Source organism: Limulus polyphemus, unplaced genomic scaffold, assembly GCF_000517525.1.
Source record: "Limulus polyphemus unplaced genomic scaffold, Limulus_polyphemus-2.1.2 Scaffold9973, whole genome shotgun sequence".
Taxonomy (NCBI): Eukaryota; Metazoa; Arthropoda; class Merostomata; order Xiphosura; family Limulidae; genus Limulus; species Limulus polyphemus.
In genome coordinates, this window is record NW_013675583.1 from 1 (window position 1) to 15,098 (window position 15,098).

The 15,098-nt window shown below is 33.2% G+C and overlaps 1 protein-coding gene across 1 annotated transcript; it reads right to left on the reverse strand.

Annotated features, from left to right (window-relative positions):
- Positions 1 to 1,329: 1,329 nt before the first annotated feature.
- Positions 1,330 to 14,882, reverse strand: LOC106476176 (hepatocyte growth factor-regulated tyrosine kinase substrate-like). Its single transcript, XM_013936843.2, has 7 exons — positions 14,666 to 14,882; positions 11,515 to 11,599; positions 8,735 to 8,810; positions 4,509 to 4,601; positions 2,950 to 3,073; positions 1,988 to 2,109; positions 1,330 to 1,474 (listed from the first exon to the last, which is right to left on the reverse strand). The coding sequence occupies exons 1-7, from the start codon at positions 14,706 to 14,708 to the stop codon at positions 1,346 to 1,348; spliced, it is 672 nt and encodes a 223-aa protein (XP_013792297.2). The 5' UTR covers positions 14,709 to 14,882; the 3' UTR covers positions 1,330 to 1,345.
- Between the last annotated feature and the right edge of the window lie 216 nt (positions 14,883 to 15,098).

Sequence of the window (15,098 nt, forward strand, 5' to 3'; positions counted from 1 at the left end):
AATACACCAAATTAATCAGAGCCACACAATACACCAAATTAATCAGAGCCACACAATACACCAAATTAATCAGAGCCACACAATACACCAAATTAATCAGAGCTACACAATACACCAAATTAATCAGAGCCACACAATACACCAAATTAAGCTGACCTACACAATACACCAAATTAATCAGAGCTACACAATCCACCAAATTAATCAGAGCTACACAATACACCAAATTAATCAGAGCCACACAATACACCAAATTAAGCTGACCTACACAATACACCAAATTAATCAGAGCCACACAATACACCAAATTAAGCTGAGTTACACAATATTCCATACTGAAACACATGCAATAACTGAATGTGTTAACTTTCTTAACACTTCTAGGCATACTTTAATAGTACTTGTAAGACAATAGCTAGCTCTCTGTGTACAGATGTTGCATATCGACACCTCGACTGACACAGTGCGTACAAGTTTAAATTATTTGTAGTGTAAAACTGGTGCCGAACATTAACTATTAGTGAGACTGAATAACAGAATTTAAGTAAAAATATCATACTCATGTTATAACTTGTAAATTGGTATATTACAACTAGTGTGACAGTTTATCCATTTATTAGAGAAATACAACCTAAACTGAATTGTTATATTCACATACCCCTGACTAAAATCCAGAGCTAAAAAGGAGGATCAGTTCTCCCCTTACTGACTGAAATGGGTTTTTCATACATTGTTTTTTGTACACTCTTCATTTTTTTTACTAAAAATCATCATTCTGACCAAAACTTGTTTGCAACTGATTTGTCAATGTCTTTATTCACTGATTCGGAGTATTAACAACTGCTTGACAATAAAAATACATATATCAGGTGCTGCTGTGAATCTTAATGTAATTTTTGTACTTTTTTATTGTTTAACCTCAGTAAACTTTCTGTTTGTGAACAATTACACAATCAGTGGACCTTGATATTTAAAGTTTTTAACATTTTGATTTTAAAATGCACAACAACATGACAAAAACAACATGACTAACCTTCACTTAATTAACAAACAACAACTACATGACTAACCTTCACTTAATTAACAAACAACAACAACATGACTAACCTTCACTTAATTAACAAACAACAACATGACTAACCTTCACTTAATTAACAAACAACTACATGACTAACCTTCACTTAATTAACAAACATCAACTACATGACTTACCTTCACTTAATTAACAAACATCAACAACATGACTAACTTTGAATGCACTGTTTAGTCTTGGTATTTTTTTTGCAGACATAATGTATGTTTCCATAAGCTTGTCTTTACTTTAAGAACACTGTTCTCATGTCACCTACTTGTTCAGTTTCTCCCAGCATGCCTCACACACTCGAACTTCTTTCTCGATACCAAACCTAGGTATAGCTGAATTTCTTGAAGAGCATTTACCACAGAAAATCTGTCCACAGTTTCGGCAATGGTGCTATGGAAAATTAAATTTGATAAAATAATCTTATACGAGCATGCTAAACATTATCAAATATTTGAAATTAGTTTACATTTCTCTGTTTTAGCTTCTTTACGGTGATTTTTAACAAAAATCATGAAACATCTGTTTAATTGGACCTACATAGTTTTTATGTAGGCCTAACTAACCAACTACTTGAAACGACCTTCAACAGTTTAGCTAACCCTTATTAACACATCTGTTTAATTGGACCTACATAGTTTTTATGTAGGCCTAACTAACCAACTACTTGAAACGACTTCAACAGTTTAGCTAACCCTTATTAACACATCTGTTTAATTGGACCTACATAGTTTTTATGCAGGCCTAACTAACCAACTACTTGAAACGACTTCAACAGTTTAGCTAACCCTTATTAACACATCTGTTTAATTGGACCTACATAGTTTTTATGTAGGCCTAACTAACCAACTACTTGAAACGACTTCAACAGTTTAGCTAACCCTTACTAACACACCGTAACAGTACCTTTCTCTGAACGACCGTGAACTGAACTCGACACCGGTGACAACAGTCTCCATCAGCCCACTCTGGCGCAGTGTCGGCAGCAAACATGGCATCACTTTCCTTAAGTGCAGGGAATTTGAATCCTTTATTAACAAAACAAAGTTCATAGTTTATCAAAATTTGTGTTTGTACAATCTGACAGATTTATGGTAACATGTCATTCGAACTGCTTTACCATTTACCCATTTTTGACATGGCTCACAAATCATGAGTGTTCCTGTTTCTGATACTTCAAAATTTCAAAATACTCCCTCACCCAAAAAAAGTATTTTGTAAATATGCAAAATACAAACACATGTTTCATCTTAATAAAAGCTTGAGAAATAAAGAATATGTTTTAAGACAAAAATTACAAAGTTAATCTATGAATACTTCTTTATATTTGACCTTTGAACTTTGGAGAAAAAGAATACATCAGAAGTGGTCCAAAAGAAAAGATTATTTCAGGTATAGAAGTTATCTAAAATAAAAAAAACTGTAACGTTCTTGAAATAAAAAAAGTATTTACACAAAAAATGTAATAAAATTTTGTGCGTAAAAATTCATTAGTAGCTTGCTTTTCTTCACATTTTGTTGTTGTTTCAGTTTAATGTTTTAAATTCTCAAGTTTCTATACTGAAGTGAAACTAATTAGCTTAGTTTTTTTATTCAAAATACTAAAGAAATTCTTCATTATTTGCAAGGAAATGAAATTTTCATTTTATTTAAATTCCAACATTTTACAACCACATCAACAAAGTTGTAACTTAAGATAAAACCACAAAACTCAGTTTTGCAGTTGTATCTTAAGTTACAAATGTCCCGGGACATTTGTAACTTAAGATAAAAACCACAAACTGGGACATTTGTAACTTAAGATAAAACCACGATACAGACATTGTAAGTATCAACATTATAAATGATTCACACAGACTTTTCATTACCTTCCATTTTCATGAGATTCACGGTATCCTGAACTGCTCGGTAACTGGGTTCGTTGCGGAAGGCATGGGCCCAAGTTTGAATTAGTTCTAATATTTTGTTCTTCACATTTTCGTTAGTAGTCGTCTGTAACAGAAAACACACGATTGGCCTATAGTGCTATGGCAACACAGGATTCAAGTTAAACCAAAAACATATTTATAAAACATTAGCAAAATAATCATTCAAGACTAAACTATGAACCTCTAATCTGACTCGTAACAAATGAATAAAAAAGTAAGGTAGTGGAGAAATCAAGATATTAGTAAATTACAAAAATTCTAGTTCCTCTTTAAACTAATTGTTATCGATATAGTTCTGTCACACTTTATTATATCAGAACAAATCCCAACATAAATTTTTCTATATACTGAGTGCTCATATGAAGTGTTCTTTAATGTCATATTTATTTCACTTTGGGAGCCAGTTTCACGATTCTGTTTGTGGCAGCCAACTATAACTCATGTGACTAATTCTCAGCCATATTACACAATGTGAAGATACAGACTACATCTGAACACTTCCATGGGTCATCCCCGATTTTAACATACCATCACTTTGGTTCTTTGTAGAGATGAAAACTTGTGTGTCTTCTGTCCAACGTACTACCTTGTAGAGATGAAACTTGTGTGTCTTCTGTCCTACCTACTACCTTGTAGAGATGAAAACTTGTGTGTATTCTGTCCAACGTACTACCTTGTAGAGATGGAAACGTATGTCTTCTGTCCAACGTACTACCTTGTAGAGATGGAAACTTGTGCGTCTTCTGTCCAACGTACTACCTTGTAGAGATGGAAACTTGTGTGTCTTCTGTCCAACATACTACCTTGTAGAGATGGAAACTTGTGTGTATTCTGTCCAACGTACTACCTTGTAGATATGGAAACTTGTGTGTCTTCTGTCCAACGTACTACCTTGTAGAGATGGAAACTTGTGTGTCTTCTGTCCAACATACTACCTTGTAGAGATGGAAACTTGTGTATCTTTCTGTCCAACGTACTACCTTGTAGAGATGGAAACTTGTGTGTATTCCGTCCAACATACTACCTTGTAGAGATGGAAACTCGTGTGTCTTCTGTCCAACGTACTACCTTGTAGAGATGGAAACTTGTGTGTCTTCTGTCCAACGTACTACCTTGTAGAGATGGAAACTTGTGTGTCTTCTGTCCTACATACTACCTTGTAGAGACGGAAACTTGTGTGTCTTCTGTCCTACATACTACCTTATAGAGACAGAAACTTGTGTGTCCTCTGTCCTACGTACTACCTTATAGAGACAGAAACTTGTGTGTCTTCTGTCCTACATACTACCTTGTAGAGACAGAAACTTGTGTGTGTTCTGTCTACACACGTTAAACACAGTTTAAACTTTCTGTGAAGGTAATAAGAAATTTCAGATTGGTTAAACTTTCCAAGCTTGTTTTCCCACACTTTTATGTAAAACTGCTGTAAGAAAACATGATAAAAAATGCCCACATTTTCAAACAACTACTGGAACTATGCTTCAAGACAAATAACCAACCTTGATCAGCTCTCTGAGTTCCTCCATAAAAGATCTGGATGTGATTTCTTGATGAAAGGGAGCACCACAGTTCTTCACACAGGATTCTAGGACCTAGAATTGAAACAAAAACAGTATAACAATATTAAAAGAATCCTTCTATTATATACTCCAGTATTATAACAGATGTGTAATGGATATTGACTATGGGTTCATAACTCTGTGAGTTTGTTGGGGGTCCATTAACCTTATTGTTACAGGGTTGAACCCATTTGGCTACTTCTCGTATCAAGAATGATACACAGTTCTACGATACTTACAATAACTATGAGATTTCTTAACATATCTTTACAGCAATTGATAAGAATTTGTTAAAAATTACAAGTATTTTTTAAACAAAAAATGAGATAAAAGATCTCTTATTTTTGTATTCTAGCTATTTGTACACAGATTCTGAATACTTTGAATATTATCATCAATCTACTGTACAATGAAATGTTTAAAATTAAAAATAGAAAAAACCATCTACATATCTTTTAATTTTTCATCGAATAATCTTAAAAAAATCTTTTTTTGGTAATATTCTTAATTGTAAGTTTTTTACTTTTTCCCATATAGTTTATTTTTGATGTTCTATTTTTCCCTTCTTGTCTTTTAGTACTATTACCTATCCCAACACACACACACATCAATGGGCAATCTCGGGCAATATTAGTGTATCATTGGCAGAGACACTTTAGCCTTCGTCAGAATGTTGGGACACTCATCTACTACACTAAGCTTGATGAACCGAAGCAATGTGGCTTATATCTAAAAAAATTAATAAACCTTTCTAATATGCAATTTAAACATACTTAATTTTCATGGATTATTTTTCAAATTAAGTACACTTTTCAACCTACAATTAGGAGTCTTATTTAATGTAAGTATAAGACACGTGCAAAGTTAGTCAACAAGAACTGCTCACATTTAAAGTAAATTGTTGTGCACACCTACGCAAAAAGTCACGTGAGCTATTGGTCTAGCATTTCTATTACATGGACCATTTTTGTCATTCAGATTAAAGACAGCTTATTTAGAGCAGCAAAACTATAAGGTGAAAGGACGTACAGATTCACAAGTATTGGTTAGGCCAATCAAACTAAATTAGCAGTTTCTAACTCAAGTTTTCAAAAGAATCATACGGGTGGACAATTATTATTCAATGCTAACTTGTAAGTGCAAATGTAAATAATGATGCTTGATATGACTGTACCAATTGTATGGGGGTGATGACAAGAAACTGTTAATCTAAATTCCATAGCGTTACTATAAAGGAAGAAGTTATTAATACTGTTTTAGAGAGGAAAAACTATCACCATATATTTTAATGAATCTGGTTGGTTTTCTAAAGTATAGGCCTGTTTCTAATAATGGGGTTGCGATTCTAATGCTAATGTTGGTTACTATCGAGTGTCACTTTCTTACTTGCTGTGTTTTGTTGGTGTGTATTGACAAAAGTCACGATATCTAGTCAAAAACATCTTAGGTGTGAAAAAAAGGTGCAGCCAAAAAAGGATTGAGCGTATGACTTAAAGGAATGAAATCAAAATTGGTGGCCAAACTGGTATCTACACTTATAGCATTGATAACAATTTTACAGATAATATTCATCCATTAGTTAGCTAGGCTGCATATTTTGTTTTATCCACCATCATGCCCCGAGTTACACAAGTTAGCGTACATCAATAAGTATTAAAGTTACAAGGTCGAGAAGTTAAGATTTTGTGAAATTGTGCATTAAACTGAAGTTTAAGAATTTTTCTTCAATGTTTTGAAATAAGGGAATCAAACCTTAGATAATATAAAACTTTGAAGTATAATGTAAATTTCTTTGGCATATACTGATAGTAACATTGCTTAATTGAATCTTTAATGTAACAAAGTCAAATCTTGTAACATGTGCAGTACAGGGGTGCCAGTGATACAATTAAATGAGGTTCAATAGATATAAAGTAAGAGACTAGGGGTTCATAACTCCAACCAAGTTTGTTTTAAAAAGAGTTAAAATATAAAAATGTACAACTACAAAAAACCTAGAGAGACAAACAGAACAATCTTAAAACAAAAGCAGATAAATTGTAGGAGAGATGAAGTAACACCTTAGTCTCACAAGTCAAGTTAACATGTAGCTTACTTTCTGTGTACTCAGATTAAAAAAAATCTTTCGGTCACTTAACACATTGCGGACAGATTACGAGTTTACTCGTGTTTTGTGCAAAGCGTTTTTGTGTGCCATTTATTAAAACGTTGAGTTTGAAATGAGCCAGATGCATTTTATTTTGTTTATAACTCAACTATATTTAATATTTATTTGAAACTTAGAGAGTATGTACATCTTGTAAAACATTTTCCAATATGGAGTGGAACCACACAAAACTTGCATGCGTTTCATTTCTTTTCCCATGGCCGGTACAAACTCTGCAGGCTCTGGTAGGAAATTTCTTTTTTCCTGTAGATCAAATGAACACAGGAATATGCTGCTTCATGTCACCAGACAGTCTTCCTGGGGGATCCTTATGTGTGGCTATCCTCGTACCTTCAAATGATGAACCAGGTTTGTTCCTCTCTAGTTCCAGTGAACCTTCTTTCTCTTTGTCAGTAATCCATTTTCTGGCCACCAAGAGGAGGAACTGCTTATATATTATTTTTGTCTATTGATTCAGGGCATTGTAGATTATATATGAATTGAAAAGACCACAGTTTATTAGATAAAGTACTATCTTTTTTGTCCATTTCACTGTTTTTCTGAGAATGGTGTCGTATGAGAGGTACTGACCAACACCTTTCATTGTATTAGAGAACACACAGGTTTTTAGAAACAGATGAGCCATGGATGGTTGAAACCATTCTCACTTCTCTCTCATCTTTCCATATGAAAACATCACCTGTTTCACCTTTTTCCATTGTTGAAACTTCAGTCTTCAAGCTTGGTGGCAACCCTCTATTCACTCTGATTGTTCCACAGACTCTTGTAATGATTGTCCTGGTATATGTGGTGCCACAATCCAAGATTGGGAGCAAGAACTGAAAGAATAGCTTACTCTAATTTTTCCCCCCTCACCAGTATAAATCTCCATGTTGCAAATATAACCTGTGTCACTCTCACACACCATTCTCACCAGCAGGCCATATTTTACAACTTTTGTAGGGTTGTATGTTTGGAATCTTAGATGTCCTCTCCATGGAATCATGCCCTCTTCCAATGACAACTGGTTCTTTGGTTTGTTTAGTGTCCTGAATTTATTGAGGAAATAATCCAGTATTGGTTGAATTTTGAAGAGCCTGCCTGAAGACTCATCCATTTTCTGATTATCAATGAAATGCCAAAATGTCAAAATTTGTTCAAATCTGTTTCGGCTCAATGTCTGTGAAAATATTGGGCTATTCAGAAGAGGATCTGTTGACTAATAATCTTTCCAGTTATATTTTCTTGTCTGTCCCATTAGTAGAATAAGGCCTAGGAATTTCCTCATGTCTGTAGGTGTAACTTCAGACCATTGAAGTCCTTTAGATAACATTTTATGTTTCTCCGCAGTTTGATTATGGTAGGTACATATTTCCTGACAAAACATTTCAAACAAGTCATCACCAAACATTAGACTTGTCAAGGCAGCAATACTTTCAGGTTTGGAAGTTCGGTGGAGTTTCTATTTCTTACCAATTATCACAACGGGAAAACAAATCACTAACAGGAACATTTGTAGAACCATCATAACTTTCTGACTCAGAATCAGTTGAGAGCACAACAACTTTACGTATCTTTGTAGGTCTAACAACGTCACTGTAGCTAGATTCACCGTCGGAATGATCCATAAACACATCCACATCAGAATCTTCACCTTCACTTGGAAGATCTGACAAATTATCATCAAATAGTTCAGTAATTGTCTCATTTTCACTCAACACGTTACGTTTTCTGCGAGAAGCCATTTATAAAAATATGTTTTAATAAATGGCACACGAAACACGAGTAAACTTGTGACCCTTCCACAACGTGCTAACTTAAAATCTGATTAACATCTACGTTACTTTCCAAGATACTCAGATTAAGTTACTTCTGTATCGAATAAAAACAAAAGAAAAATGTACGTCATTGTAACATATGAAATTTCAGTAAATGCACAACGTTTCTATCCTACTGGGAGAGCATACAATGCAACAAGCAGATTCTGAACACACCACACATACATACATTTCTGTCTTACCTGAAGAGCGTACAAAGCAACATGAGGATTCTGAGCATACAGTTTTTTCTTCGTTGCATTGAGAGCATATTTTGGTCTAGAAAGAAGAAATAAATATTTTTAAATGTACAGTTCGATAAGTCTGTCAGTAAATAATAAATTAGAATACACTAACCGATTAACAAGAAATACTCAGCGAAACTAGGTAGATAAAACTCTTATAGATATCTTACACCATTTACCAAGACAATGAAAATACACATTGTTCTATTTCAGTAACATATACTTCACAAGTAATTCCTCAAACCAGAAAGAAACTGTCTCACGTAATATTTTAACATGCAATCTGTGAGCCAATGAGGTCAAATTTGAGGGACTAACTGTGTGGGCTACAAAGGGATATCATGGTTACCAGTACTCAAGTTAGAACCAAACAGCTTTACTCAAATAAAAAGCTCAATATGTTAACCTCAGAAAACCACACTATAATGTCCATATGTTAACCTCAGAAAACCATACTATAATGTCCATATGTTAACCTCTGAAAACCACACTATAATGTCCATATGTTAACCTCTGAAAACCACACTATAATGTCCATATGTTAACCTCTGAAAACCACACTATAATGTCCATATGTTAACTTCAGATAACCACACTATATTGTCGACATGTTAATCTCAGATAACCACACTATACTGTCAACATGTTAATCTGAGATAACCACACTATACTGTCAACATGTTAACCTCAGATAACCACACTATACTGTTGATATCTTAACCTTATAAACTACACTATACTGTTAATATGTTAACCTAAGATAACCACACTATACTGTCGGTATATTAACCTCTGAAAACCACACTATAATGTCCATATGTTAACCTCTGAAAACCACACTATAATGTCCATATGTTAACCTCTGAAAACCACACTATACTGTCCATATGTTAACCTCAGAAAACCACACTATACTGTTGATATGTTAACCTCAGAAAACCACACTATAATGTCCATATGTTAACCTCAGATAACCACACTATACTGTCAACATGTTAATCTCAGATAACCACACTATACTGTTAACATGTTAACCTCAGATAACCACACTATACTGTTAACATGTTAACCTCAGATAACCACACTATACTGTCGACATGTTAACCTCAGATAACCACACTATACTGTCGACATGTTGACCTTATAAACTACACTATACTGTTAATATGTTAACCTCAGATAACCACACTATACTTTTGACATGTTAACCTCAGATAACCACACTATACTGTCGGTATGTTAACCTCAGATAACCACACTACTGTTGATATGTTAACCTTATAAACTACACTATACTGTCAATATGGTAATCTCAAACTACACTATACTGTTAATATGTTAACCTCAGAAAACCACACTAAACTTATGAAAGAACTCACTTCTTAATCTATTAAGTGTTTGGCCACAAAGATGTTGAACTTAGGAGATTGGCCAGACCATGTTCCTATTGCACAAAATAACAGAAGTGTTCATGTTCAGGCAGGTACCATGACCTTAAAGCAGCAAATAAGCTATCCTCAGCCATCTCTAACAACAGAACTCACAAAAACCATGGAGAAAACAGCTTTATAGAGCTGAGGAACCAGATCTTGTATTGCACAACACAAGCAGCCATTACCATGTTTTGTGTAGGATTTTAATTTCAGGTGAGGATGTTACTTCCTCATAGCCTGGAAACTTCAGCCTCACTGATGGGCAATTCAGATTCCAGATATTGCAAGGAGGTCAAACCTCTGTTCAGAAGTTAAAAAATAAGATAATACAAAACAGGTTTGTTTAGAAATCAACCAACAAAACATGTCTCTGACTTGCAGACTGGATGTTTAAAAATAATAAAACACACACCATTCATTATTATCAATTTAAAAGTATTCTTACCATTAAAACATTTTAATAGCAGGAAAAAAATGGAGACAGAGGATCCCGTATTCTTAGAGCAAATAAATCAAAGTTTGGTTTATTTAGAGAATTTCTGTCACAAAAATCTCTTAGCACAAACCTATTTTCATCATTCCAAAAGATTTCACTACACAGAAAAAGCATTACGTATCCAAAAAAATTAAAGAATACATCAATGTCATGGAAACAAACTGACAGGAACTTTAAAAAAGACTTGAACATATTAAAACACACGACAAAGAAACACAAAAAATATTTTTTTGTACAGCCAGAATTTACACATATACAAAATATACTCAATTAGACAAACCAAAGTATTTCACATTAATAGTCCACCCTGCACTCATCACCTTGAATTATCTACAATTAAACGTGCTATGTGAAAAGACTTCGTGGCACTCATGGGTGTTTACTTGAATATAGAACTGTTAAAACACGCACGTTATAAAATAAGGTAGTCAACTTTCTGACATGGCAGCTGAACATGAAATTACATTTTACATGTTATGTTAGTTCTATCACATTTAGTTTTAATGTTATCCTGGATATTCAATAGGAAGGTACAGGCTATTAGTTATGTTGTCACCTTTGTCGCTCCATGACAAGAAAAATATTAATTGGAATAATTAAGCCCAAACTTAAAAATGATATTAAAAGAATAAAAGATTACAAATATTGAATTATGGTCAGTATAGAAACATAATATAACCTGGAAATAAAAAAGATACAAACTCGTGTAACTGTGTATTAATATTTTGCTAATATCTCTTTTAAATTGAAATACAAAAATACTATTTTGCCTCAGATCTGAAGAAAGTCAAACTCCCTTGATAACTTACTGCACATCCCCTTGTCTAATACAGTCACTGATCTGTAGAATAGACGTCCAATCAGGTTCCAAGAGGAGATGGCTGGTAGCTTTCTCTAGAGAAAAAATACATTAGAAAATACCTGGCTTCAAACTGTTATAGCACAGAGTAAGCAACAAAAAATACATTAATCAAAAGGAAACTGAAACCTCGTAGTAAGTGGGACTACATTATATTATTAGAACTTTGCTCTACTTGCTCAATTATCAACGTCTTTTCTACCAAAATGTACAATTTTTTATTATAGTTTGAGGTTAACACATCATCAGTAATTCATTACCTTATGAACACGTATTACTGGTGTGTACACAGTCAATAATTATAATTTATTACCATATTAGCACATATTACCACAGGCATAGGGGGCTTGATTTTGACTGGAGGGCAAGTAGGTTTGGCTCAAAAATATAAAATTGACTTTAAAATCATGTACTATAAGGTTTAAAGTCGCTTGAAAAAAATAGTTCAAATTACTTGCATACTGAACCATATGGCACTAAAGGGTTAAAAATATCACGTATGGATAATATACTTTCTGAAAAGGCATAATCAATTTGCAAATATAAAAGTTATAGATATTTATGGAGCTTTTGCTCGAATATTTTGGGTGATTTTTTGCCTGAAAAACTATTGGGGCCAGAATTTGGGGGGCAATTGTCCCCCTTCCTCCTATGCCTATGCATATTACTGGTATTTACCCAGTCAACAATTATACTTTATTACCTTATGAGCACATATTACTGGTATGTACCCAGTCAACATTTATACTTTATTACCTTATGAGCACATATTACTGGTATGTACCCAGTCAATAATTATGATTTATTACCTTATGAGCACATATTACTGGTATGTACCCAGTCAACATTTATACTTTATTACCTTATGAGCACATATTACTGGTATGTACCCAGTCAACATTTATACTTTATTACCTTATGAACACATATTACTGGTATGTACCCAGACAATAATTATGATTTACCTTATGAACACATATTACTGGTATGTACCCAGTCAACATTTATACTTTATTACCTTATGAGCACATATTACTGGTATGTACCCAGTCAATAATTATGATTTATTACCTTACGAATACATATTATTAGTACGCAAGATTTCAAAATATCTATTTATTACCATCTCTCTGGGGGGAGGGTACAAATGGCAGGTATCAGTAAAAATTAATCAAACTTTATTATGAACTCTACAGAAGTTGAAATGAGAGCTGTTTTTGGATATCACAGGATAGCTTATGAGTTTTCTACTCAACTGTATTCATATGTATATACATTATTCTTGTAAAATAATGAACTTTCTCTAAAATAATTATTATTATCATAACACAATAATAAATATTATTTTTCTCTGCTTTTTATTAAATTTTATAATTGTACACTAGTTAAAAAAACTAGAAAGGAAAGAAAAAGTTTAATTTTCTTCATGTTCAAGATGAACACGTACATCATACAGGTTCTTCTATCCCAAACGTTTTATCGGTCGTGCTGATTTTATAATGTCAATTTTGATCAACAAAATCATTCTAAACCAAAACTAGGAATTAGAGAAAACAGGTGATTTCCTTGGTTATCTTAACAAATACTTTAAAACTAGAACATTGTGATTTATTCTATATAATTCATGTTCCCGTTAAATGATAATCAGACAGTTGTTTTGAACTTTTAACACAATGTCTTTCTCCGTGAATGACACGGCTGACAGTAATATTTTCTCTCAATTAGGCTTTCCATGCCACACAATTCAGAGTTGAATTAAATTTGAAAAACAAATCTTGTTCCATGAATTTTTACCACTTTCTGACCAACTTTTAGTTTTTAATTTATTTATTTTTTTAGGGGAAGGGGGGAAATCAAAAACTACATCACCAAATTAAAATATCAATAGCTACGTATTACTTTTCTTTATAACCATACATTTGCTGCCTCAACACTTGATATTTTTTGTTAGATTAACGTCTACTTTGTGTACTTAAATAAGTAGCAATAGTTTGTTACCTCACGATAAAATTCATAGTAAGTCTGTAAATGTGGAAAAAACATTATCAACATAAAAGTGAGAAGAAATTAAATATCCCCCCCCCCTGCTTCATCGGTTTTGCATTACAATCAACAGAAGGGGATGTGAATGTATTTTTTTTGATGAATGATAAGCTTAAGTCCCCCCCCCCAAAAAAAAAACTATCAAAATTAGAGGTGGTAAAATCTGCAGAACAATTTTTCTGGTCTGACTAAATTATGAATTTAATTCAACTATTAATCTCATAAGAATCAATCATCTGAGCAGATAGTCAAATAGAAAACAGCACTGCAAGCAGTACAGGTAACCTCACCCCAAGTTAACACTTCCAGCAGTGAAAAACTAGACCAAAGTTGACACTGCCACCAGTTTGGATTGTCTTGGCCATCTTTCTTACCAGAATTCAGTACTACAAATCTTAACCAGCATGCCATACACAATGTGACATGAAAAATGTCAACATACTTTATTGTGTAACATGTATTAGTGCTTAGGCTTACACGAGTCTTATTTCAAACGTAGTTAAGCTGTAATATTTACTTTCATATTGTTACAAAGTGTATAATTCATCAAATATAGACACATATATACCTAAATGTTGGTCCAGCATAATAGTTATCTTAATATTTCATGTACTAACTTTACAATTCCAAGTGTACACATCTTGTAAGTTCTACTTCTAGTTATCTACTAGTACTAGTACTACAAAACTCACTCCTAGTCCTATTGTCTATTAGTATTACATTCAAAATGGATACTTACATGAACACCGATATAAACGACACTCGAACAGTAGTAGTTATACTGGCAAGTTACATAAAACTAGTAAAAGACTAGTACTAGTAGTAGGCTAAGAATTATTTTTATGCTATCGCTTAGGCCTATGCTTAATAATATGAATAGCAATATACTGCAATTAGTAGCATTACTAATAACTCTTGTACACTTTAACAAAGGCTTTAGGCTAACGATGTAACAAATTACTGATAGTTACTACCAATTTAATAATAATTATTACACTACTCAATCCAGGCTAAAACTAACACTCGGAGTAAGACTTGCAAGATGCACAGAACCTTACCCAAGAGTCTATCAAAGTTTGTAGTAGTTGATCGTCCAAACATATCGAAAACTCCTTTTCAATTTCCTAATTATACAAAAATATGTTTTGCAGGGTATAATCGAGACTTTGAATCAATTAAATGTTAAAAACAGAAACTGATACTTAGGATCTCTAATTCCAACTCTTTCCTGATTTTTTAACAGATGATTTACTGCAGATTTTCATCATCAATGCCGTAAAGCTACGTACGTCATCTGGTGTTGAAATATCTAGAGGATTCCCGATTTGTTCTAGTCTACAAAAAATTGTAGAATTGGGGTATTTCTTTATTCTTTATTTATACCATATATAGCAATGTTCAACATTTATAGAACTTATGATTATTTTGGTTGCACTGATGTATAATACACTGGTAAATAGATTTTAACTGGTATTTCTTGAGGAAATATTT